We start from the raw sequence: 24,166 nt of genomic DNA, 5'->3' as shown, positions 1-24,166 counted from the left end.
GGGTGGCCTTGAATTTGAGGCAGTCCCCCTGCCTCTGCCTCCCAAGTGCTGAGATTAAAAGCATGCACTACCACGCCTGGCTTTCCATCTTATTTTTAAAATATTTTTATTTATTAATTATTTATTTGAGAAAGAGAGGAGAGAGAGAGAAGGAAAGAGAGAGAGATGTCAGGGTCTCCAGCAACTGCAAACAAACTGCAGATGCATTCACCACCTTGTACATTGGGCTCACGTGGGTCCTGGGGAATCAAACTTAGGCTTTGCAGACAAGGGCCTTAACCACTAAGCTATCTCTCCAGCCCTCCACATCATCATCATCAGCATCATTATTATTATTATTTTGGTTTTTCAAGATAGGGTCTCACTCTAGCCCAGGCTGACTTGGAATTCACTATGGAGTCTCAGGGTGGCCTCAAGCTCATGGCAATCCTCCTACTTCTGCCTCATGAGTGCTGGGATTAAAGGCGTGCGCCACCACACCCGGCTCCTCCACCTTATTTTTTGAGAGACTCTCTCAGTAGACCTGGAGCTCACCTGTTCACCTACACTCAATCGCCAGCAAGCTCTGGGGATTCCCTGTGTCCACCTCCCCAGTGCTGGAATTACAGTCACCTGCCACCATGCTTGGCCTTCACATGGCTGCTGGGGATCTGAACGAAAGTCCTTGCGCTCGTACAGCCAGCATTTTACTGATTGTGCCATCCAGTCAAACCTTTATAGTCCCTTGTGACTCTTCTCTCATAAAAGCCAATGGTGGGATAGCTTATCTTGACCGGTGAGCTGACTGTAATGAGAAATTCCTAGGAGAAATGCCGGGGTGAAGCACGCTTCTGGGTCTGCCTATGAGGGCATTTCCAGGGAAGATCAGAACATGACTGAAGCAGTAATTCAACCCACTGACAGGTTCAAAATCAGAGTAGACTATTGGGAGGCGATGGAACCGCAGAAAGGGAGGTCTAGTGGAGGAAGTGGGTCACGCCGAGGGCATGCCTTTAATCTAAAGGGTATATCTTGGTGTTCTTGTTATGAGCTCCGCTTCCTGGCAGCCTTCTCTACCACACTGTGCCATCCTGCCTCACCCCAAGCCCTTCACAATGGAACAAGAAGAAGCATGGATAAAACCTCTGGCCACATGATCTAAAATAAGTCTTTTTTTTTTCCTTATAAATTTTCTCTCAGATTTTTAACAGCATTTGGAAGTCTGAATAACACACAGGAGCTCTTCACTCAAAGTGTATCTATCCAGAACCCAAGTAATTCTACCACATCTACTATTCCCTTCTAGCCTCACTCCAGCCAGGTCACCTTCGTCTCACTGCATTACTGTAATGCCCTCATTGCTTTACTCCTGCTTTGACCCTTGGCGCCAACACCTTATAGTCTCTGTTCCACAGAGGTACAAAAAGAAATTGATGCCAGAGGAACAGAGAATGACATAAAGATTAGAGAGTAAAAACCTAAAACCAGCTGAGCATGGTGATGCACGCCTTTAATGGCAGCACTTGGAAGGCAGAGGTAGGAGGATCACCATGAGTTCAAGGCCAGCCTGAGACTACATAGTGAATTCCAAGTCAGCCTGGGCTAGAGGGAGACCCTACCCTGAAAAAACAAACAAAAAAGCAAGAGAAAAAAACACAACTAAAACTAAAACCAATGGACGACATTTAAAAATATTGGGGAGGGGGGTTGGAGAGATGGCTCAGCTGTTAAGACACTTGTCTGCAAAGCCTAACAACCCAAGTTTAATTTCCCAGTACCCATGTAAAACCAGATACACAAAGTAGCACATGTGTCTGGAGTTCATTTACAGTGGCCGAAGGCCCTGGCACACCTATTCTCTCTCTCTCTCTTTTCTCTTTATATCACTCTACTTGCAAATATATTTTTTTATTTATATATATTGCAAATATATACTGAAAATATGTTTTTTTATTTGCAAGCAGAAAGAATGAATGAGAGAGAGGGGGTAGGTACATTAGAGCCTCTTCCCACTGCAAAGGGCTCCAGATACATGTGTCACTCTGCACATCTGGATTTTCATAGGTTCTGGAGAATTGAACCAGGGCTGTTGGGCTTTGCAAGCAAGCACCTTTAACTGCTGAGCCATCTCTCCAGCCTGGAAGACATTTTTAACGGATAGGAGAAAGATACAAGTGACTGGGACCAAACCACCCAGAGTCTCAGGACCCACTTGGCATAGGCACTTATGAAGAAGCAGGAACAGAGGAACAAGGCTCTGGACACACAAAACAACAACAACAACAGAAACAGCTAACAGTGTTTTCTGGACAGTGGGAGACAAAACTGAGAATCACAGGGAAAACTGGAAGGAGTTTCTACTTGCTCCAGTGGCTGCAAAGGTAAGGCCTGCAGGAGCTAAAGCAATCTGCGTCCTGTGCACTCCTGAAACAAACACCCAGGGATTCTCTTTGGGATAAAGCTTGACATTAAGGGGGAAATGCCAGCACTAGGATAAAACTGAGCAGGATGTAAGCAGTAACACAGCCCAGACAGACTTGCAGGAGGGAAGCACAGAAAGTGAGCCATCGTTTTCTTTTTTAACACTGTAAGACAACAGAGAAGAAAACTGCGAGTTAAAAAATGATTATGGGGGGCTGGGCATGGTGGAGTATGCCTTTAATCCTAGCACTTGGGTAGCACAGTAGTAGGAGGATTGCTGTATCAGGCCACCCTGAGATTGCATAATGAATTCTAGGCCAGCCTGGGTTGTATTGAGACCCTACCTCAAAAAAGAAAAAGAGCCGGGCGTGGTGGCTCACGCCTTTAATCCCAGCACTCGGGAGGCAGAGGTAGGAGGATTGCCATGAGTTCAAGGCCACCCTGAGATGACAGAGTTAATTCCAGGTCAGCCTGGACCAGAGTGAGACCCTACCTCGAAAAACCAAAAAAAAAAAGAAAGAAAGAAAAAGAAAAAGATTATAGGGGCTGGAAAGATTACTCAGTGGTTAGGGACTTGCTTGCTTGTAAAGCCTCATGGCCTGGGTTCAGTTCCCTAGTACCCATCTAAAACCAGATGCATAAAGTGGCACGTGCATCTGTAATTTGTAGTGGCAAGAGGCCCTGGCATACCCAGGCACTCTCTCTCTCTCTCTCTAACAAAATTGTTTTTAAAACAGAGTAATAGGAGCTGGAGAGATAGCTCAGTGGCTAAGACATTTGGTTGCAAAGCCTGATGGCCTGAGTTTGATTCTCCAGTACCCATATACAGCCAGATGCACAAGGTGGTGCATGCATCTGGAGTTCCATTTGTAGGAACTAGAAGCCCATTCTCTCTCTCTCCTTGAAAATAAATTAAAAAAAAAATTTTAAAAAGGGTAAGGAAACCTAATTTTTCCAATACGAACAATAGAAAAGAGGTAAGTAGGAAATGATCACTAATAGCTATGCAGGGTTTTTCTGAGGTAGTAAAGTGAATAAAATGTTCTGAAATTGACTGTGGTGACCATTACACAGCTATAAATTTGTTCAGAGCTTTTTGGCTATATACTTCACATGGGCGAATTTTATGAATTGTGGGAGTGGCATTCTCATTCATCCTCTCTCTTTCTCCCTCCCCTTGCAAATAAATAACTAAAACAAAATAAATTCACCAATAAGTAAGATGCAACTATGAGAATGGAGAAAAACCTTATCAAGTTTTGAGTAAAGAAGCAGAAAGACCATGTATTTGTGCTTTTTACACCCATATACTATGCACATTTTTACATCAGCTCATGAATTAGTGAGCAAAAACACCCTTCGCCCTCTCCTACTTCCCAGCACACATGTGCAGAACACATGGGCTCCATCCATATCCAAGGCCTGACCTCTGCAGGCTGAGCCTCCTGTCCACATCCCGCGCCATTCACACTTTACATACGCCTTTCCCTTCCTTTCAGCCTTCCTTCCTCCCCCCAACTCCATCTCCTGTAATACCTTCAGAATCCAGCACTTCCCCGGAAGTCTTCGAGTCTGTAGACTGTATCACCTTCATGCCATGATACAAAGAAAGGGGAGAAATGAGCAAGCCATGAGGAGTTCTAATCAGGCTGAGAGCTTCTGATTCCAAAGAAGACAGGAGCTAGGAATTCCCATAGCCAGCCCCTGCCCAATTGTGAATACCTTCAGGGCAGAGGTCTTCATCGACTGCAGGCTGTTGGTTAGGATATGGATCATGTCTTCAATACAGGGCATAGGACTTAGCTGGCCAGAGTTATCAAAGACCAGCTGAGATAAGAGAAAGGGGTTTTGCCTCGGGACCTGTAAGAGAAGGATCACGAGATGTTGTAGGGTCAGATATGAGTATATTCCCCATCAGCCGGACCTTGATCACCTGCCCAGCACTACCCACTACCTCACTTGCAAAATGTTAGCTACAAAAGAGGTTATTTCATGTTGCAGGATGGAAACAAGGTTGTGGCAGATCATGTAGTTGACCAGACGGGCCAACTTTCCCAGCTTCAGTAACCAGGTCTCTGCCTGCCGCAGCTTCCGCTGCAGCTGCCGGAGCAGCGCCCTCTGCAGGTAGACGGAGCCTTGGCCTTTCCTGATCCTGTTCCAGTTTTGCACTCGCTCCTGCAGACCCTGCTGCATGTGGTATGTGTCCTCATGAACCTGACAGGGTGGAAAGGGGATGGAGACACATTAGAGAGAGAAGGATGGAGCACAAGCAATAAGGTCTTGGTGTCTGGAACCCAGAATCTACACGTGCTTCTGGAAGGCTCCTTTTTAGTTAGTCCAGAAACTTTTGAGTAATCACGGAAGGCACAAAATCAGAGACCTATGGCAAAGGGACAAATGCACTAATGTGATAGGCCAGGCCTACCAGCTGAAGGACTACGGGGATGAGGTAGTTGTGGTGGTACATGTAGCATGGAGAATTCAGGACTCCAGTTCTTAACATCTAACCCTGGGCTGGAGAAATGGCTTCTCAGTCAACACACTCACTTTCAAAGCCTAATGACCTGGGTTTGTTTCCCCAGTACCTATGTAAAGCCAGATACACAAAATGGTGCAGTAACTAGAGGCCCTGGCATACACATTCTCTCCCTCCTTTCCTCTCTCTCTTTCTCTCTCCTTCCTTTTCTCTCTCTTCTCTCCCTCCCTCCTTACAAATAAATAAAATAAAAAATAATAAAAACATTAAAAAATTAAAATCCTTACTAACACAAACAACTGAAAAAAATAGATGTTGTAATGGGATCAATCCTTAGGGAAAGCTTGAGTCCATCTCTGCTCACCTACTATTGGCCCATCTATCCCAGTACAGAAACTACTGTTGCTAGACAGGACACTGATGGTCCAGTGGAAGTATCCAGGTCACATGGAGGATCCCAGAAGGAACTTAACTAAGAGAAGACTGAAACTCCAAAGAGCTCAGCTTGGAGAAAACACTGAGCATAACCCAGAGCCTCTTACCAGATGGAGGACAGATGTGCAGAGATGCAGAAAGTGACAAAGGAGCCGCAGAGCCTTGTGAGTCTCTTTGGCTAGAGCCTTCTTCAGGTCCACGAGCTCATAACACTGCTCTGGGTCTTTGGGAAGCCAGGACACAGAGCAGAACTCCTGCAGAAGTCTGGAATCAAGGAGGAAGCTAGCTGGAGCTGGCATTCCCAGCCCTCCCTTTTTCAACACCTTCCAACTCTTCCCAGTCTGACTCACAAGCGACCAAGCAAATGTCTACAAAAGCTATAATGTTCCTAGAGCCCAGTAGTGACAGCTTCCTCCTGAGATTTCGCTGGAAGAGTTCGAGTTCAGAAATTTGTTATTTGGAGAATTATCTGGAAAATGCCTGTGGTATGTACAAATGTTTATATTTAGTGAACTCTAGTAGGAGACAGGCTCAAATAAGCCCCAAGATCTGACTTGGAAGAGACAAAAGGGTTCTTCCTTGGGGTAAGGGAAGCTGAATGTGGGACCTACAAAGTCTAGGTTGACAGCTAGGTTTTAAGATCAAAAGCAAGGAATAGCAGGGAGTGCACACCTTTTATCTCAGCACTTGGGAGGCAAAGGTAGAGGATTGCTGTGAGTTTGAGGCCAGCCTAGGCCAAAACAAGGCCCTACCTTGTAACCACCCCCCCAAAAAATGTGTTGAACATATAATGTGACCATCCCTGAGGAAGCCCACTTCTGTTATCCACCTTCCCTGTTTAACCTCAGAGCACTCCATCCACATCTCTTAAACTTCCTTGAACAACATGGAAGAGCCTTAATAAGTAAGATAATCATGACGAGGATGTACAAATGGTTGCTATTTATTCTGCACCTCCTAAGGGGCACTGAAAATGGTGCGTGATTTCATAATCTCATTTCCATCCCCTAGCTGGACTTTCTCCTCGTCTTCAGACCTATAACTCTTAAGGTGCAAAGAGTTAAGTCCTTTGCTAGTTTTCAGGATTTACCAATCGTCCCAAATGCTTATGTTTGGACTACACCAGTAGCAGGTGCAGGCATTTCTACTTGGGATCCCAGCTCTTGGGAGGCTGTGACAGGAGAATTGAAAGTTCAGGGCCAACTTTGGCTATACCACATGTTTGGAGCCATCCTGGGCTACATGGGACATGTCTCAGAAAAACAAAATAATTATTCCATGATGACTAGGCAGCACTGGAGGATGGAAATTAACTAGAGAGGAGGTTCCAAATTTGAAAAGTTCTACAACATGCACTGTTGTTTTAATTGGCCAATACCATGTATGTTTTAATTAAAATTCAAGACAGAGTTAAAAATAAGAAAATTTATCACAAAATGTAGACTACCAGGATATCCTGAAAATTAAGGTGGGTAATCACAGTGAACCTGTATTCCTAAATGTCGGCTAGTTAGAACGGAGTAGTGGCTGTCTTCTTTAGATGCAACCTCCACACTCAAGTCCTATGACCGGAACGTCTTGCCCTAACCACTGCTCTCCTGCAATAGCTTCCATGTAGCCCTTGCCTAGCGGGCCCAAGGCCCCGGACTCAGTCACCAACACCGCAAAACACATATAATGCAAATATATATATTACAAAGTACACACCAAACAAACACATGTAACACACACACACAACAAACAAACAAAATGGGATGGGATCTGCTATGTAGCCAGGCTGACCTTGAACTTTTTAATGTTAATATTTATTTATTTGTTTAGGTTTTTTGAGGTAGGGTTTTGCTCTAGCCCAGGCTGACCTGGAATTCATTCTGTAGTTTCAAAGTGGCCTCAAACTCACAGCAATACTCCTCCCTCTGCCTCTCAAGTGCTGGGATTAAAGGCGTGCACCACCATGCCCGGCTTTTTATTTTTATTATGCGAGAGAGAGAGAGAACTGGCATGCCAGGGCCTCCAGCCGCTACAATCAAATTCTAGAGATGTGTGCCACCTTGTGCACACGTGTGACCTTGCGTACTTGCGTCACCTTGTGTGTCTGGCTTACGTGGGACCTGGAGAGTTGAGCATAAGTCCTTGGGCTTCACATGTAAGTCCCTTAACTGCTAAGCCATCTCTCCAGCCCAGAAGTTATTTTTAATACCTCACCTGCTAATATGAAGCAACCCAGCTCCAAAGTGGGGCACAGCCAAGAGCAGATGATCCGACAGGAAAGCTTTGATCCGCTGCAGCCCCTGCAACTTCACGTTCTTCTTCCAACTGTGGTTAGAGGAGAAGGACAACCTGCCCTTGCTCTTATCCATTTTCCCAGCTAATCCCTTCCCCATCGTCACCTACCAGGTCAAGGCCTTGCGTAAGAGGCAATTCTTAAAGAATGGGATGGACTGCAGCTCTTGCCAGAGAGCTGAGTGGCGGTGCCAGGTACCCAGCGTCATGGTATCAGTGCCCTCCACAGGATGGACGTGCAGGACCCCAAAAGGAGAAAAGATATAGTGCTCAGGATTCACCTTGTTTGGTGGCACCACAACCAGGTTGTATGGCCTATTAAAAAACAAACAAAAAACCCACATCTCTGACCAGTGAGAACCAAAGGAACTGGTGTACATTTCACAAAGGAATAAGAGAAGGATTGGGGGAGATTTTAAAAAAAAAAGAGGCAGTAGGAAAGAGGGTAGTAGAAAGTAGGAAGAGGGGATATTCAAACTAGAAAGATGGAACAAATATTGAGAAGAAATTTAATCCAAAGATAAGAAGAAAAGGTACTTAGTCTATTCTAACATGTTCATATTTTCAGATTTTCTTTAACTAACTTATTAATGTGTGTGTGTGTTGTGTGCACATGCCACCATGGTGTATATATGGAGGTCAGGAAACAAACTCCAGTTTGTTCTTCTGCCTTCTTTGGGACAGAGTCTCTCGCCAGTCGGTCTAGCTGGCCCATGCACTTTGTGTTCCTGTGGCTTTACTTCCTACTGTCTTAGGCCCATTAGGGTCACAGATGCATGAACCACTCTGTGTGAAGCTTCATGTGGGTTCTGGGGAGGATGAATTTGAGTTGCAGGCTGTGCAGAAAGCACCTTTAGCTGTTGAGTCATCTCTCAAGCCTGAGATATTTTATATCTCATCAAATTTAAGACATCATCAAATATAAATTGCACCATTACTTTATTAAAAACTAAGATAAAAAGTGCTTCCTGGGCTAGAGAGATTGCTTAGTGGTTAAGGAACTTGCCTGTAAAGCCAAAGGTGACACATGTGTCTGGAGTTTGTTTGCAGCAGCTGGAGGCCCTGCCATGCCCATTCTCTCTCTGTATCATCTATCTATCGATCTATCTCTCATCTATAATCTATCTATCTATCTGTATCTATCTATCATCTATCCATCTGCCTCTGTCTCTCACTCAAATAAATAAATAAAACTGCAAAAAAAATTTGTTTTTAGGCAAGCCCAACAGACTGGTCTTTTTTTATGAGGGGGGAAGAATTGGTGCACCAGGGCCTCCAGCCACTGTAATGGAACTCTGGATAGTGTGCCACCTTGTGCACATGGGCACTCTTGCATGTGCAGCACCGTATGCATCTGGCTAAGGTGAGAGCTGGGGAGTTGAGCATGGGTCGTTAGGCTTCACAGGCAAGCACCTTAACCACTAAGCCATCTCTCCAGCCCTGAAATATCTTTTAAAAATTTTAAAAATGGGGCTGGAGAGATGGCTTAGCAGTTTAAAGTGCTTGCCTGTGAAGCCCAAGGACCCAGGTTTGATTCCCCAGTACCCACATAAGCCAGATGCACAAGGTGGCACATGCATCTGGAGTTCATTTGCAGAGGCTAGAGGCCCTGGTGTGCCCATTCTCTCTATATATCTGCCTCTTCCTCTCTCTCTCTCTCTCTCTGTCTGTCTCTCTCTCTCTCTCTCTCTCCCTCCCCCTCCCTCCCTCTCCATCAAATAAATACATACATAAAATATTTTTTTAAAAATTTAAAAATGCGTCCATTGAGATAGTCCATCAATCTGTAAGATGCAACATAATTTCAAAGCTGTGAAGAACAAAGTAACCATTTTAACAGTGGCTATCAGAAGCTGGAAAGGATGTGGGGAGGGATGTGGAAAGAGGATACTTAGTGCTGGAGGTGCAGCTAAGAGGCAGAAGTCCGTCTAGCATCTATATGGCCCCAGGTTCCGTCCCAAGAACAGGGAGCAAAAATCCATAAGATTTGGATCTAACAGGAGAAAGTGAATGAATCTCTCAAGTGACATGGAAGGAAGAGGCTTGCTTTTATAGCCCCAGAGATCAAATAAAACCAGGATGCGTTTGACAGATCAAAATGTCCCTGACACTAGGATCTGAACATGTGATTCTTGCACTGAAGCTGGAAGAGGTCACCATTGAATTTGCTTCTGAGGCTATGATCAAATGTTTTCATGCTAGAGAAGAATAAAGAAAGATCATAAAAAGTGTCAAAAGGACGACTGAGACAAAAGGCTGTGAGAGCAAAGTGGAACAAACAGACGATGGAGAGAGGAGATGGAGGCTGAGGAGGGAGGACGCAAAGCTGGGAGGCAAGGGAGGAGTGTGTGGACACACAACAGGAGAGAGGACTGAGCAGAGGGGAAGAAGAGCTAGGTGCCCTGGTGTGGGAGGAAGTGGGTGGGGGAAGGGAGAGGTTCAACAGAGCTGGGGCTACAGGCTCCTACCTAAAGTACCGGCCAGGGGCCACGTTGAGATACAGGAAGTGGATCTTCTGTAGGCACTTCTCTGTCTTCCAAATAGACCCCATCTGGCTGCCCAGATGGGAGGTCTCAGGTAAGAAGCCGATACTTTTCTTCTGGGGGGGCATCTCCCAAGGAGCCTCATACTGGAGCTGAGGTGATCTATGTGTCAAAGAAATCAGAGAGAAAAGGCAGAGCAGGGAGGTTAGGTGCGTAGGGGTGTGCCTTGCTTCTGTTGGCCAGTGAAGGAGGGGCTGGAGCTGGTGTCTGAAGAGCCCAGTGTAGGAGCCTGTCCAACGGGCACTGGAAGCCGTCAGGCACTGAGCACATGCAGAATCCTCTACAGGAGTCATCTGTATTCACATGTACATGCGAAACTCCTCTTCTTTTTTAAAAAATATTTTATTTTAAGCCGGGCGTGGTGGTGCACGCTTTTAATCCCAGCAGAGGTAGGTGGATCGCCGTGAGTTTGAGGCCACCCTGAGACTCCATAGTGAATTCCAGATCAGCCTTGGCAAGAGTGAGACCCTACCTTGAAACACACACACAAAAAATTATTTTTATTTATTTTTTATTATTATTTTTAAATTTTTATTAACATTTTCCATGATTATAAAAAAATATCCCATGGTAATTCCCTCCCTCCCCCCCGACACTTTCCCCTTTGAAATTCCATTCTCTATCATATTTATTTTTATTTCTTTGTGTGAGAGATAGGGAGAGGGAGAGGAAGAGAAAGAGAGAGAATGGGTTCACCAGAGCCTCCTGCCGCTGCAAGCAAACTCCAGATGCATGCGCCACCTTGTGCACCTGGCTTACGTGGGTCCTGGGGAATTGAACCTGGGTCCTTTGGCTTTGCAGGCAAGTGCCTTAACCACTAAGTCATCTCTCCAGCCCCCAAACTCCTCTTCTGATAAATGAATAATCTCACTAGATTGATTATGATTACTGCAAACTTATTATTACATACAACGTACAAATAACGGGAACACTATTTTCCCAGCTCATTGCCTTGTAAGCCCACAGCCCTAGAATTATCCCTTGTTAATGCTCCTAACCTTCTAGGTTTGGTCTCCTTTTGGCTCCCATGATGCCTCTTCCCAACTTCTGTCCCGCAGACGTGATCTCCATGCCTGCTAGCCTCGCTTCCCTCACCTTCTCCCAACCTGTAGCTTCACAGCTTTGCCTTTGCAGCCAAGGGAGCACCAGCACTCCCACTACGATATCGCCAAATGACTAGCAAAGAGAATTTGGAATGTTCCCCATAAGAAAAAATGATGCATGTCTAAGGTAACAAAGATGATAGTTATCTAAAATGTAGGGCTAGGGAGATGGCTCAGTAGTGAAATGTGTTTGCTTGCAAAGTTTACCCATTTGCGGTTCAATTCCCTAATACTCATGCCAGACAGACATGGGTTTGGAGTTTATTTGCAACAGCAAGAGTCCCTGGCTCTGGCTCTGGTGCTCTTTCTTTTTCTCTCATAAATAAAAATATTTTTTAAATAAATTAAATTTGTATACAAATTGATTATTAAAGAACCCCAAAGTGGATTACCTGGAATATTATTTTTTATTTAAGAAAAGGTCTCACTACATAGCCTGGAAATTGTTGCATATCCCAGATTGGCCTCAAACTCATGAGCCTCCTGACTCTACTTCCAAAATTCTGGCATAGCAGAAACTAGAGTAATAATTTTAGCTACAGTGATCTCATACCACACGCACACATGCACACACACACACACACACACACACACTGATGTAATTTAGGCTTTTCCAGTTGAACTGTACTAATATTGTTAGTTGACCCAAATTTAAATCATAGAGTCAGTGACTCAAAAAATAATCTTATTCTAAAATTCATATCAGTTATATGGCTTGATATTGGACAGGTCATCTTAACTTGTATAACTGTGATTAAGAGTTCATTTTTGAGTCAGGCATGGTGGCATATGCCTTTAATCCCAGCACTCAGGAGGCAGATCAGGAGCAGGATCGCTGTGAATTTGAGGCCATACTGAGACTATATAGTGAATACCAGGTCAGGCTGACCTAGAGTGAGACTGTACTTAAAAAAAAAAAAGAAAGAAAAAGAGAGAGAGAGAAAAGAATGAAATAAAAAAAAAAAAAGAGTACAGAGCTGGAGAGATGGCTCAGCAGTTAAGGCACTTTCTTACAAAGCCTGATGGCCTTGGTTTGATTCTCTAGTGCCCACAAAGTGGTGCATGCAGCAGGTTTGTTTGCAGCAGCCAGAGTCCCTGGCTCACCTATACTTTCTCTCTCTCCTTGCAAATAAATTTTAGAAAATATTTCAAAAATAAATAAATAAAAAGTACAAATAGGACTGGAATGTGGCTTAGTGGTAGATCATTTGTCTAGCAAGTGTGAGGCTCTAGGACCAATCACTAGTGTGACAAAAAGACATTCATTTCTTAAGTAATGAAGTCTTACATCATCACAGGACAAGGAATATTGGCTCTTGGCTAGATCTCCAGGGTCTAGCCTCAACCCTGGGCTATTCTGTTTTGATGTATTAGTGCAAGTCTGCAAGCAGCCGCCATTCTCAGGCCCTGCTATATCTGACCCTATGCTCAGCCCTGCCAAGGCTCCACCCCACCCACTCTTCCATTTTGCCTGGATAAACTGATGTCCTCAACTATGAATGAACTCCCTCAAATGTCATTGCCTGCTCATTCACCTACCTGTTCCCCAAGTTGAGGGAAGGTGTGTGCGCCCGTCATTCTCTGCAAAGCTAATGTCACGCTGTGTTCTAGATCCCTGACCACGCTCATGCATTTTAAGTTTCCTCTTCACCTTAGCTTGTTGATTCAATTAGTCTACAAATGTTTATTTAATGTGTACCCCTCAAGCACTACGTTAAGGTTTGTAAACATCTCTCTACTCAAAAAAAAGTCTTATCCAGACATCAAAATTCTTTCAAGCTATTATGTCCCTCCTTTCTAAGCCAGCGTTTATGAAAGAATAGTAAAAATGACCATTTTCACTTCATCTCCCATTCATTCCTGAATGCGCTACAACCAGACTTTCTGCTCACAAAACTCCACTGGAAGACTCTCCCTAACATCAGGAGCAATTAGTATTACCAGCTGCTCTTTCCTAGAAACTCATTTTTGCCAGTCTAATCTATACTCAAACTCCTCTGGGGTATTTTCTCTCTCTCTTGTTCTCTCCCCCTCTCTTTCCCTCCCTGTCCCTCCTCTGTCTCTCCCTCTTCTCCACAACAGGGAACAGGCAGACTGTTCTTTTGTTTTGTAATACCTATTATAATTCATATCTCACTTATTCTCACACATCTGTATCTCACTCAGTAAACTGTAAGACTCCAAAGGAAGGAATTGAGTCTGTCTGCTTCATTCTTGTATCCACAGTATCAAGCAGTTCCTGATACATACAGGTATCCAGTGATATTTGTTCAATCAATCAATGCCTGGGAAGCGTGTCCTGGAGACTTTGTAAAGAAAGCCACATTAGACAGATGTCAGAGGTGTACTTGCAGGTTCAGAGAGGGAAGAGCAGTTGTATCCCTTCCTAAAATCTCAGTCCTTTGCCATTTCAGTTAAGGTTCCTTAAGAAAGAAAAAAAAAAGTTGTACTTGGGGCATGGGTCAAGATTGATAGAGAAAGAGTCCGTTGGGACTATTAAAGACATAAATTGTTGGCATTAGCCCGTTGCCATTTCAGTCAAGGTCCCCCAGGACAGAAAACCTGTCATGGGGATGCAGGCAGTGTTTTGATGATGGAAGTATGCTGGGGTACTGAAGGCATACATTGTTGGCATTTGCCACCTTCTATCAGGGCTCCAGGAGCCTGCCCACCCATCTACCATTAGAGCTCTGAGACTTCAGGAAAAATAAATAAATAAAACTCGACCCAACCATCAATTTAAGAGCAAAATTGAAGAACCATGTTTGACTCAAGAAAAAATTAGCCCCCCACACACACTCCAGAAAATGGATGTGTCATAGACAGGCTACGAAATACCTATAAAATCAGACCAGTGTACCTGGGGAGGTTCTTAAACTAAAGCCAAAGTCTACTCAGAGTAGGTTTCTGCAGGTATTCAGTTATCCTCAACAGAGCTCTGGTAGCCAGACTAGGGGACAGGACTGGAAGGAAGGGGTCATTACTCACGGGGCCAGAAAGCCCATATTGTCAGGGCAGAAAGAAGACTCCTGAAGGATCTCACCACCATCCTCCTGGACCAAGTAGGCCCAGAAGTGATCTCTGTCCTCAGACAGACCGTGAACGAATAAGAAAAGAACCAAGGAGTCTTCTGGCACCATCGGAGAAGTCTGGAAACTGCAGAAGTTAGCTATTGGCTCAAGCTCTGGCTTCTTGATGACTGACTTTTGACTTTTAATTTCTGTATTTCTCTATGGATTAACACTGAGACACTGAGTTTATTTTGCAAACAAAAAAGCAAGAAAGGGGCTGAAGAGATGACTTAGTGGTTAAGGTACTTGCCTGCAAAACCTGAGGACCCAGGTTTGATTCCCCAACACCCACATAAGCACACCCATTCTCATTCTGTTTGTCTCTCTTCTCTCTCTCTCTCTCTCTCTCTCTCTGCTTGCAATAATTTTTTATCTTTTTGGTTTTTCGAGGTAGGGTCTCACTCTAGCCCAGGCTGACCTGGAATTCACTATGTAGTCTCAGGGTGGCCTCAAACTCACAGCCATCCTCCTACCTCTGCTCCTGAGTGCTGGGATTAAAGGCCACCACATCCAGCAAAATAAATAAATAAATAAAAATTAAAAAGGAAGAAAGGAAGAGCCTAACAGCTCCTAGCTTAGGCCTGGTCTAATCCCTGAGAGCTGTAACAAAGGGGCTGAAGCCATCCAGTGGCTCTGTACACGGCCATAAACTGACTTTTGGTTTGAGACAGGGTCTCATGTGGCCCAGACTGGCTTCCAGCAAACCTGCTGCTATACAGCAGAGACTGGCTTTGAACTCACGATCTTCTTATCTCCCGGAGAGCTAGGATTATAGGTATATGCCCAGCAGTAAACTGATTTCTCTTCCTCCTTTGCTCAGAGACGTAGATTTGGTCGTCCACTTACTGAATCTCTCTTCTTCCGGCAGGTCCCACTGCGTTGTCCGCGTCACTGCTTTCATACTGTACGGGGATGTTGGTGGCCAGTGCTAAAGGAAGGAGGCTAAGGCCATCCAGCCACAGGCCCTCTTCTAGGGCCACCTCAGGGCCGACAATGCCCAGGCAGTGCTGCAGCTCGGGCAGTGTCAAGGGTCGCAGCCATGTGGCCAGCTCCTTCCCTTGCTGTCTATCCCACTGGCCCTTCAGGAAAGGGCAGGACGGGCATGGGGACCCTCGATGGCACCTCTTCTTCTGGAGACAGCAGTCAACATGGGAGGCTCTATGTAACAAAGACCGGTCTCGGGGGAAGACCTTGTCTATGGCATCTAGCAGGTCCAGCTGGAGGTGGCTCTGGATCTTGGGTGCCCAGCAGTACAGTTGCTCCAGTAAGGGCAGTAAGTCAAGGTGACCGACTATAAAGTCCCTGTACGGGGTCAGCAGCCCCAGCACGGCGTGCAGGTAGCGCCAGGCTGCCGGGCTGCTGGCCTGCAGAACAGCCGCCAGTAGAGTTCGGAACTCAGCCAGCAGGAGCTCCAGGACTCGGGGCTCCTCTGACTCGGCGATGACCTTAAAGAACTCCCTCTGCCTCATCTGCAGGCTCCAGGCCTGCTCCTGCTGGCTGACCCGTTCCTGTTCGGCCTCCGTAAGGCCAAGGGTGTAAGAAGCCTCGGGAGACACAGGTGCCCGGCTCTCTTCTGGGACCAAGAGGAGCAGGGAATTCAGCTCCTGTCGAAGTGACCTCGCCCACAAGTCAGGATCCAAATTCCAGTTCCAGGTTTTTGGCTGCTGGGTCTCACCTGCATTGCCCAGCCCAAGAGAGGGATGGGTGAAAAGCCTTCAGGTTGGGGGGGGGGGGGCTTCTGTGGGCTTGAAGGGAGGAGGAGGACTGGGAAATGGGTAGGGCTGCAAGGCCGAGGCCGCCCAGTAGAGGACCTTTCCTGAGACCCTCAAACCTTCTGTCCCCCCACCCCGCTCCCAGACTTTAGGGAGCAAGCGCGGGTCGGAAGAGGGCCCCCTTCCCCTCGCAGTGCCCTATACCCCCTCACCTGGCCTAAGGGGCGCCGGAGGTAAGGCCAGGGAAGGGAGCCACATCTTCGGATGCGGTTTCATAGCGGAGCGCCTGCTGCAGGAGAATGAACGTAAGACCTTAAGACCTGGGGCGCAGGCACGGGCTCTCCCTAACCACGGTCACGCACGCAGGGCGCGGTGCGCACTCGCGGGCTCACGGGTGAGGGGCAGACCGGTCCAGAGGGTTCCCTCGGAGCACCTCGGTAAGAGACCTTCAGAGTGGAAACTGGCGATCAATCTATCGACCCCCAGTCACCCGAACGTCTTTTGCTCACGGGCTGGGAAGACAGCGAGCAGAGAGCGGAGGAGAGCTCTTGGGTGACTGCTTGGGTGAGGGTGCCGGGCAGGAGGCGGGCGTCGTGGGCCGGGGTGCTGGGGACTCCGGGAACCCTGCGACCGACTGCGCTGACCCCAAGGAACCCAGCGAGCCAGCCGAGCTCTCCGCAGCTCCACCTGCAACCAGCTGTTAGAACCGTTGCAAAACTCAGCCCCGAGCCGAGGTCAATGTGGAGGGGGGGGGGGGCTGGGGACGGGCCCAGCGCCCTGAAAGGCCAAAGCCTCTCTTGCCTGACACAGAGGGTCTCTGGCCAGATATATTGGAGGTGGAGGATGGGGGAGACAATTGAGCCAAGCCACACTCTGTCCTCAGGGTGTCCTGAGCAGATGCAAGCCTTGTGATGAGTGCCCGAGATAGGGCAAGTACCAACCAACACACATGTTGGGATTCCCTCCTCGCCACATGTCACCCTCCCCACCACAGAATAAACTTGTATAAGATAAAAAACTATCTCAACAAGTCTAGTTGGGGCTGGGAATATGGGAATAGCTTAATTATTTATGCAACAGAAACCGAGCTCTGTTCGACTCTGTGACTAAAAGACATGACTCCAAGGTTTAGCAAAATAGACTTGCCACACTGTGATGGAAAAGACAGGGAAAACAGCAGGTTTCTTTTGGGAAAGGAAGTAGTTAAAAGGCTGGCTTTGGATATTTTAAGTTTGAGATACGTATCTGATATGCCTGGACTGGGGATGTAGCTCAGTGATAGAATGATTGCCTGGCACTCAAGGCTCTTGATCCCCAGTGCCCTGAAAGAGAGGCTGTCCTTGAACTCGTGATCCTCCTGATTCAACCTCCCCAGTGCTGGGATTACAGGTATATACTATATGCTGAATTAAACACTTAATCTTTCTTCTCATGTAACTATTTAGGCATCCCAGGGCTAACGTGGCAGCCTTTACATTTTCCTTCCTTCTGTGAGGAAAGAGGCATTGTCTTCAAGGTCCAAGAGAGTTCCCCACCATGTCTATTAAGACCACCTTGCCTAGTGAGTTGGAGGGGAAGTTAAAGGAATAGGCACACCTTTAAAAAAAATAAAAACAACAGGGTTATGGGCTGGAGAGATGGCTCAGTGGTTAAGGTGCTTGCCTGCAAAGCCTAATGAACCTGGTTCCATCCCCCAGTACCCTGGTAAAGCCAAATGAACAAAGTGGCACATGCATCTGGAGTTGGTTTGCAATGTCTAGAGGCCCTGGTATGCCCATTCTTTCTTTCTTTCTCTCTCTCTGCTTGCAAATAAATCAAATATTTTCTTCTTTTTTAAAGATATTTTATTAATTTTTTAAATATTTTATTTTTATTTATTTATTTGAGAGACAGAAAGAGAATGGGTGCACCAGGGCCCACAGCCACTGCAAACAAACTCCAGATGCATGTGCCACCTTGTGCATCTGACTTATGTGGGTTCTGGGGAATCAAACCTGGGTCTTTTGGCTTTGCAGGCAAACGCCTTAACCACTAAGCCATTTCTCCAGCCCTTTGTTTATTTTTAAGCAGAGACAGATAGAGAGAAGAGAGACAGAGAAAATGGGTGCACCAGGGCCTCTAGCCACTGCAAACAAACTCCAAGTGCTTGCTCCACTTTCTGCATCTGGTTTTACGTGGGTCCTGGGGAATCACACCCAGGTCTTTAGGCTTTTCAGACAAGTGCCTCAAGGGCTGAACCAGCCCTAAAATATTTTTTAAAGAAAAAGTGTCATGGGCTAGAAAGATGGATCAGCAGTTAAAACCTAATGGCTCAGTTTTGATTCTCCACTACCCACATAAAGCCAGATGTACAAAGTAGTACATGCATCTGGAGTTAATTTGCAGTGCCTAGAGGCCCTGGCATGCCCATTCTCTCTCTCTCTCTCTCTCAAATAAGTAATTTTTTTAATGGAAGCTTTGAAAAAATAATATCACAGCCTGGCAGCTATACACATCAATCACATGACCACATCTAGATGCAAGAATCTTTACTTAGGTTTTACTCCAGCTCAGGCTGACCTGGAATTCACTCTAGAGTCTCAGGGTGGCCTCAAACTCTCAGTGATCCTCCTACCTCTGCCTCCCGAGTGCTGGGATTAAAGGCATGCCCCACCATGCCCAGCTTGTAATCTTTACTTTCAACGGTCATGTCCCCAGATAAAACTCAGGGGTTCTGGGCTGGAGAGATGGCTTAGTGGTTAAGCACTTGCCTGTGAAGCCTAAGTACCCTGGTTCCAGGCTTGGTTCCCCAGGACCTACGTTAGCCAGATGCACAAGGGGGTGCATGCATCTGGAGTTCGTTTGCAGCGGCTGGAGGCCCTGGTGCACCCATTCTCTCTTTATCTCTACTTGCCTATTTCTCTGTCTGTTGTTCTCAAATAAATAAATTTTAAAAAAATAAACAACAAAAACCCAGTAACTGTAAAAACAAAACAAATGAGCAAAAATAACTGCCTCTTACCATTATCTTAAAAAAAAAAAAATCCAGGGATTCTATTAGTTAAAAAAAAGAGGGAACAATTTATATTATATGACTATATGACAAGTGGCTTATACAACTAGTATAAGTATAGTGTAGTAGAAGAAAAATGTTATTTGCCACATCCTCAAGACTTGTTCTCTTATTTCAAGTCTTTGCTCAAATACTACAATATTAGTAAGTTCTTTAACTACTCAATAGAAAATAGCAGCACCACCCCCCACAACCTTACCCTTTTGCCCCAAATTATTTTTCTCCACATTCCTAGTACAATCTCATATAAATACTTCTTTGCTTATGGTCTCTTTACCCTCACTGGAAGTATAGCTCCATACTGCAGAAATTGCTCCTCGTTCTATCCCCAGTCCTTAGTGCTAGGTATCATTTATGGAAAAATGCCTAAATGCATTACAATCTTCACTAAAGAGTAAGAGGTTCTTGACTTTGCCACTCAGTTCCAGCTTTTGCAAATGAAGGTAATAATGTCTATTGTATAAAGTATTTATGATGACTGAATGAAATACTTAAAATCTCAGAATCTGATATCAGATAGACTCCTGATGTAGTTGACACTTTTGGTGCCTGTTCATTTTGAGATAATGGTAACTGTGACTCAGTAGGGTTCAGGAGGAGCATGAATCAGGCATGGATAATCCACTCTTCCTGGGAAAGGCAAGGAAGAGTCCCCATACCCCAGTAAGTAGGTAATGAAGTTTAAGGGCTTGAAACAGCAGAAGCTTCCAGACAGGCAAAGCTGAAAGAGAATTCTGTTTAGAAACTAAAAGACTAGTTACATTTCTTTGGTCAGCTCATTGTTGCATTCTGCACAAAGACTATTTGGAAGCTACAGGCTTTTATCTTCCATTTTCTTTCACTTTAGTAACAGGTGATGACTTCACATCCTATGGAAAAAAAAAAACATACTGTATCATTCAGGGTTCTTCCAAAAGTAAGATGCTATGGGTATGTGCACATTTATATTTTATACAAATTATATTTATATAAAGGATTTGGCTCACATTACATTGGGGGCTGGTAGATCCAAAATCTACAAGGATAGGCCAGCATACTGGGATCTTAGACAGAGGTTAATGCTGAAGCCTTAAGACAGAATTTCTTCTTTTATAGGAAACCTCAGCTTACACTAAGGCTTCAACTGATTGGAGGAAGTTAACCTGCATTATGAGAGGTAGTCTCTTTTGTTTAAAGTCAACTATAGATAATCACAGATTTTAGTCAAATCTATAAAATACTACCACAATGACACCTAATCCCTCCTCCCTCAAAAAAAAAAAAAAAAAAGAGTTGGGCTTGGTAGCTCATACCTGCAATTCTAGCACTCAAGAGGCTGAGGTACGAGGATTACTGTGAGTTTGAGGCCAAACTAGGCTACAGAATGTATTTCAGGTCAGCCTGGGCTACACTGAGACCTTGTCTCAAGAAAGAAAGAAAGAAAGAAAGAAAGAAAGAAAGAAAGAAAGAAGGAAGGAAGGAAGGAAGGAAGGAAGGAAGGAAGGAAGGAAGGAAGGAAGGAAAGGAAGGAAGGAAGGAAGGAAGGAAGGAAGGAAGGAAGGAAGGAAGGAAGGAAGGAAGGAAGGAAGAAAGGAAGGGCGGGAGGGAAGGAAGGAAAACGTACAACACCTTGATTGGTATTAAATAACTGGGCGCTATAACCTAGCCAAGCTGATGCAAAAAAAACTATCACATCTGATGTACCAGATGCCTTGATGCAATACTATATAATGCAGACATAGACTCTGCTCTTATAAAATATATCATTACAATCTGTCAAAAGTGCATGAAGAGTTATAGGAGTTGAATCTGGGAAGACTCCTTTTTTTATTTTTACTTTTACTTTTAGTTTTTTTGTTTGTTTGAGGTAAGGTCTCACTCTGGCACAGGCTGACCTGAAATTCATTATGTAGTCTCAGGGTGGCCTCGAACCCACGATGATCCTCCTGCCTCTGCCTCCTGAGTGCTGGGATTAAAGTCATGCACACCACGCCTGGCAGGAAGACTCCTTTAAGGAAAAAGTATTTTCACTAAGAAGCAGGTAAATTGAGAGTGCCTCATGCAATGCAAACCTGGAAACAACAGGTACAAAGAGCTCTGCATGACAGGTCTGAAGTCAGTGTAGGTAGAGTACAGAGAAAAGTGAAATGCGATCCAAGTCAACTTAATCAATAGGGTTGCCAATATAGTATTTAATAGTTCCCGATAAGATAGGCAGGAACTGAATCATGCAAGCCCTTATAGATCATGATAAGAATCCTAAGTTTTTGGTAGAGCACTTTCCTACCAGGCACAAACCCATGGATTCAATCCCTAGCACTGGGGGGAAAAAAATCCTCAAGTTTAGTCATAAGAATGGTCTTAAACATGTTTGTTTTCTAGCTGGTAAGCAGAGAATAGGTTGAAGGGGGCACAAAAGTGGGTGCAGGAAGAGGCAACATTTGCAGTCATCCTAGTGGATCATCATGGTAAAGATGGAAAGGCAGAGTAAGAGAAAGTGAGACTGTAAGCCCACAGGGTGTAGCCACTGAGAGGATTGGAAAGAGGGGTGTGCCTAGGGGTCTAGCTTTTGCAACTAGGTGAGTACCAGGCATAGGAGGCCAGTTTATAAGAAAACATTGCATTTGAGATGTTTCTGAGGCATCCAAGTGAAGATGTCAGGTTGTGTGAAGATCTGGGAGTCATCAGTACCTAAAACTCAAAGAGGGGATAAAACCATCCTGGAAAATTAAGTGGAGAAAGAGCAATACTTAGAGAAATGTTTTTTTGTTGTTGTTGGTTTTTTTGTTTGTTTGTTTGTTTTTTTAAGGTAGGGTCTCACTCAAGCTCAGGCTGACCTGGAATTCACTATGTAGTTGCAGGGTGGCCTCGAACTCACGGCGATCCTCCTACCTCTGCCTCCAGGGTGCTGGGATTCAAGGCGTGCACCACCACGCCCAGCTTTAGAGAAACTTTTAAAGCTAGGTGGAGGATGAGCCAACTAAGAAGTTGTGGCTAAAAGCTGGTAGTAACACTGTGAGTGGACTTGTAGACACCAGTGGAAGAATGCCAATGACGAGGGACTAAAAACAGCATCAAGTGCACTGAGAAGCGAAGCAAGAGGAGGACGATTAGTAAATAACCAATGGATTCAAGGATTTAAGGTCCACCCCCAAGGTGACCTTAGGAAGAGTTCATTCCATAAGATAAAGGTTGTAGAACTCACATAAAATGCACTGGGCTGAGGAACAAGACTGGAGAGTGAGTTATAAGAGGTAGAGACACAGTATCCGACTGCATTGAGCTGAAAATTGGTGAGACATGGGCTGGGGAGATGCCTTAAACTTGCTTAAAAAGCCTTATGGCCCGGGTTCAATTTCCCAAAACCCATGTAAAGTCAGATGCACAAAAAGCAGTTCATGTATCTGGAGTTCATTTATAGTGGCAAGAGGCTCTGGCACACCTATATAATCATCCTCTCCCTCTCTCTCTTTCTCTCTCTCTCTCTCCTGGCAAAGGAATAACTTTTTTTTAAGTGGTAAAACAGGATGAGATTAACTGCATGGGAACAAGGGTAGTAGTATTGTTTGTTGGAATGAAGGAGTCTTTAGCATGTTTAAACACTGCTAAGAGTAAGTTGGAGGAAGTTGGAGATCCTTAAGCATGAAAAGACTGGAATTCAAAACATGTGAATAGACACCAACACTAGAGAGAGATTCTTGCTGTTTTGAAAAGAGGAAAGGAGAATGATGCAGATGTGTATGGGTTAGGAAGTGTGGAATGCTTCAGGCTCTAAAGTGCAAAGGTTACCTACAGATTGCTCATACTTTTTGTTTGTTTTGTTTTTTTGAGGTAGGGTGTCGCTCCAGTGCAGGCTGACCTGGAATTCACTCTGGAGTCTCAGGGTGGCCTTGAACTCACAGCCGATCCTCCTACCTCTGCCTCCCAAGTGTTGAGATTAAAGGCGTGTGCCACCATGTCCAGCTCTTATTTGTTTTTTTTTTTTTTTTCAAGGCAGAGTATCTAGTACAAGCTGGTCCTGAGCCCACTGTGATCCTCCTGCCTCAGCCTCTCAAGTGCTGAAACAAAAAGCATGTGCCACCGTAGCTGGCAGCTTCTATTTTGGTTTGTGAAGAAATCGGATGGCCGGCAGAACAGGGAGTACTAAGGGGCTTGTGATATTGGTTTGAAAGTCATTGCAGAAAACAAGTGAATAGAAAAGTCTAGTGGGGATTACAAGAGTTGAGGTTCCACTTCAATTTAGTAACCACGGACTCAAAGTGGCAATAACATGTACTCTGTAGTGATTTCCTTGGGTAGCATTTAGTTATCCAAATGCAGACATAAATGTTTCATTTACGGGCCTATAAAAGAGATGAAAAAGCAAAGAAATTCAGCCTATTGCAAGATCACTGGTGTTTAAGCCAGCTGGGAATCTGAAGTACTAATGGAGGGATGATCTGAAAACTGCAGTGAAGCCAGAGAATGACAGGCAGACAATTGGCTCAAAAAAGCAGGAATGTGCTCAATGAATACAAGGCAAGAAATGATGTTTTGTTGTTGGTTTTAGAAACAGTATCCTAAAGATGGAGTTCAGGGTTGATAGCTGATAAAACTGAGGGAGTGGCTGGCAAAGACAAAATGGAAATCATTTGAGATTGGACCAAGATATTAAGAGACCTAAATGCTGAATGAGCTGTCGACATTAAAGTAGTAAGTGGTATGGACAGGAAAAGCAAGAGCTGGCTGTTTAGAGGACAGCGACAGGAGGGCAGAGCTTAGATGGTAACGCAAGTAATGAGAGTGTTACAGATGAACAGTTCTAAAGGACAGAGATTTTGACATGGAATACGCAGACATTCTACCCCTCATAATGATGGGAACATGGTCTGTCTGCAATGTTTGTGATATGGTAAGGCTACATTAGTTTATTCCTGGGCTGAAGAATGTAGCTCAGAGGTAGAGAATTTGCCTAATGCCCCAGGGTCAATCCAGAGCACCCCTCACCCCACACAAAAAAATCTTTTTCCAATGTGCTGTGCTTGTAATATTTCCACTGCTGTCATTGGACCAGTGGCTATGACTATATGGCAAGACCTGAAGAAGGTCCTCAATTACAGAAGGTGGAGTGGT

At 45.0% G+C, this 24,166-nt stretch overlaps 1 protein-coding gene across 1 annotated transcript in view; it reads right to left on the bottom strand.

The window, feature by feature from the left end:
• Positions 1-16,281, bottom strand: part of Dnhd1 (dynein heavy chain domain 1) — a 62,614-nt gene extending 46,333 nt beyond the window's left edge. The window contains exons 1-9 of the mRNA XM_045146136.1: positions 16,236-16,281; positions 15,158-15,986; positions 10,063-10,239; positions 7,706-7,909; positions 7,517-7,627; positions 5,419-5,575; positions 4,360-4,614; positions 4,123-4,260; positions 3,937-3,988 (exon numbers count right to left, since the gene is read on the bottom strand). Coding sequence (XP_045002071.1) covers positions 3,937-3,988; positions 4,123-4,260; positions 4,360-4,614; positions 5,419-5,575; positions 7,517-7,627; positions 7,706-7,909; positions 10,063-10,239; positions 15,158-15,986; positions 16,236-16,281 — 1,969 coding nt within the window. The remainder of the gene's footprint in view (positions 1-3,936; positions 3,989-4,122; positions 4,261-4,359; positions 4,615-5,418; positions 5,576-7,516; positions 7,628-7,705; positions 7,910-10,062; positions 10,240-15,157; positions 15,987-16,235) is intronic.
• Between the last annotated feature and the right edge of the window lie 7,885 nt (positions 16,282-24,166).

The sequence above is a fragment of the Jaculus jaculus genome, chromosome 3 (assembly GCF_020740685.1).
Source record: "Jaculus jaculus isolate mJacJac1 chromosome 3, mJacJac1.mat.Y.cur, whole genome shotgun sequence".
In the NCBI taxonomy this organism is placed as follows: domain Eukaryota; kingdom Metazoa; phylum Chordata; class Mammalia; order Rodentia; family Dipodidae; genus Jaculus; species Jaculus jaculus.
The sequence above is the reverse complement of the archived record's forward strand: the minus strand, read 5'-3'. Positions and strand labels throughout refer to the sequence as shown.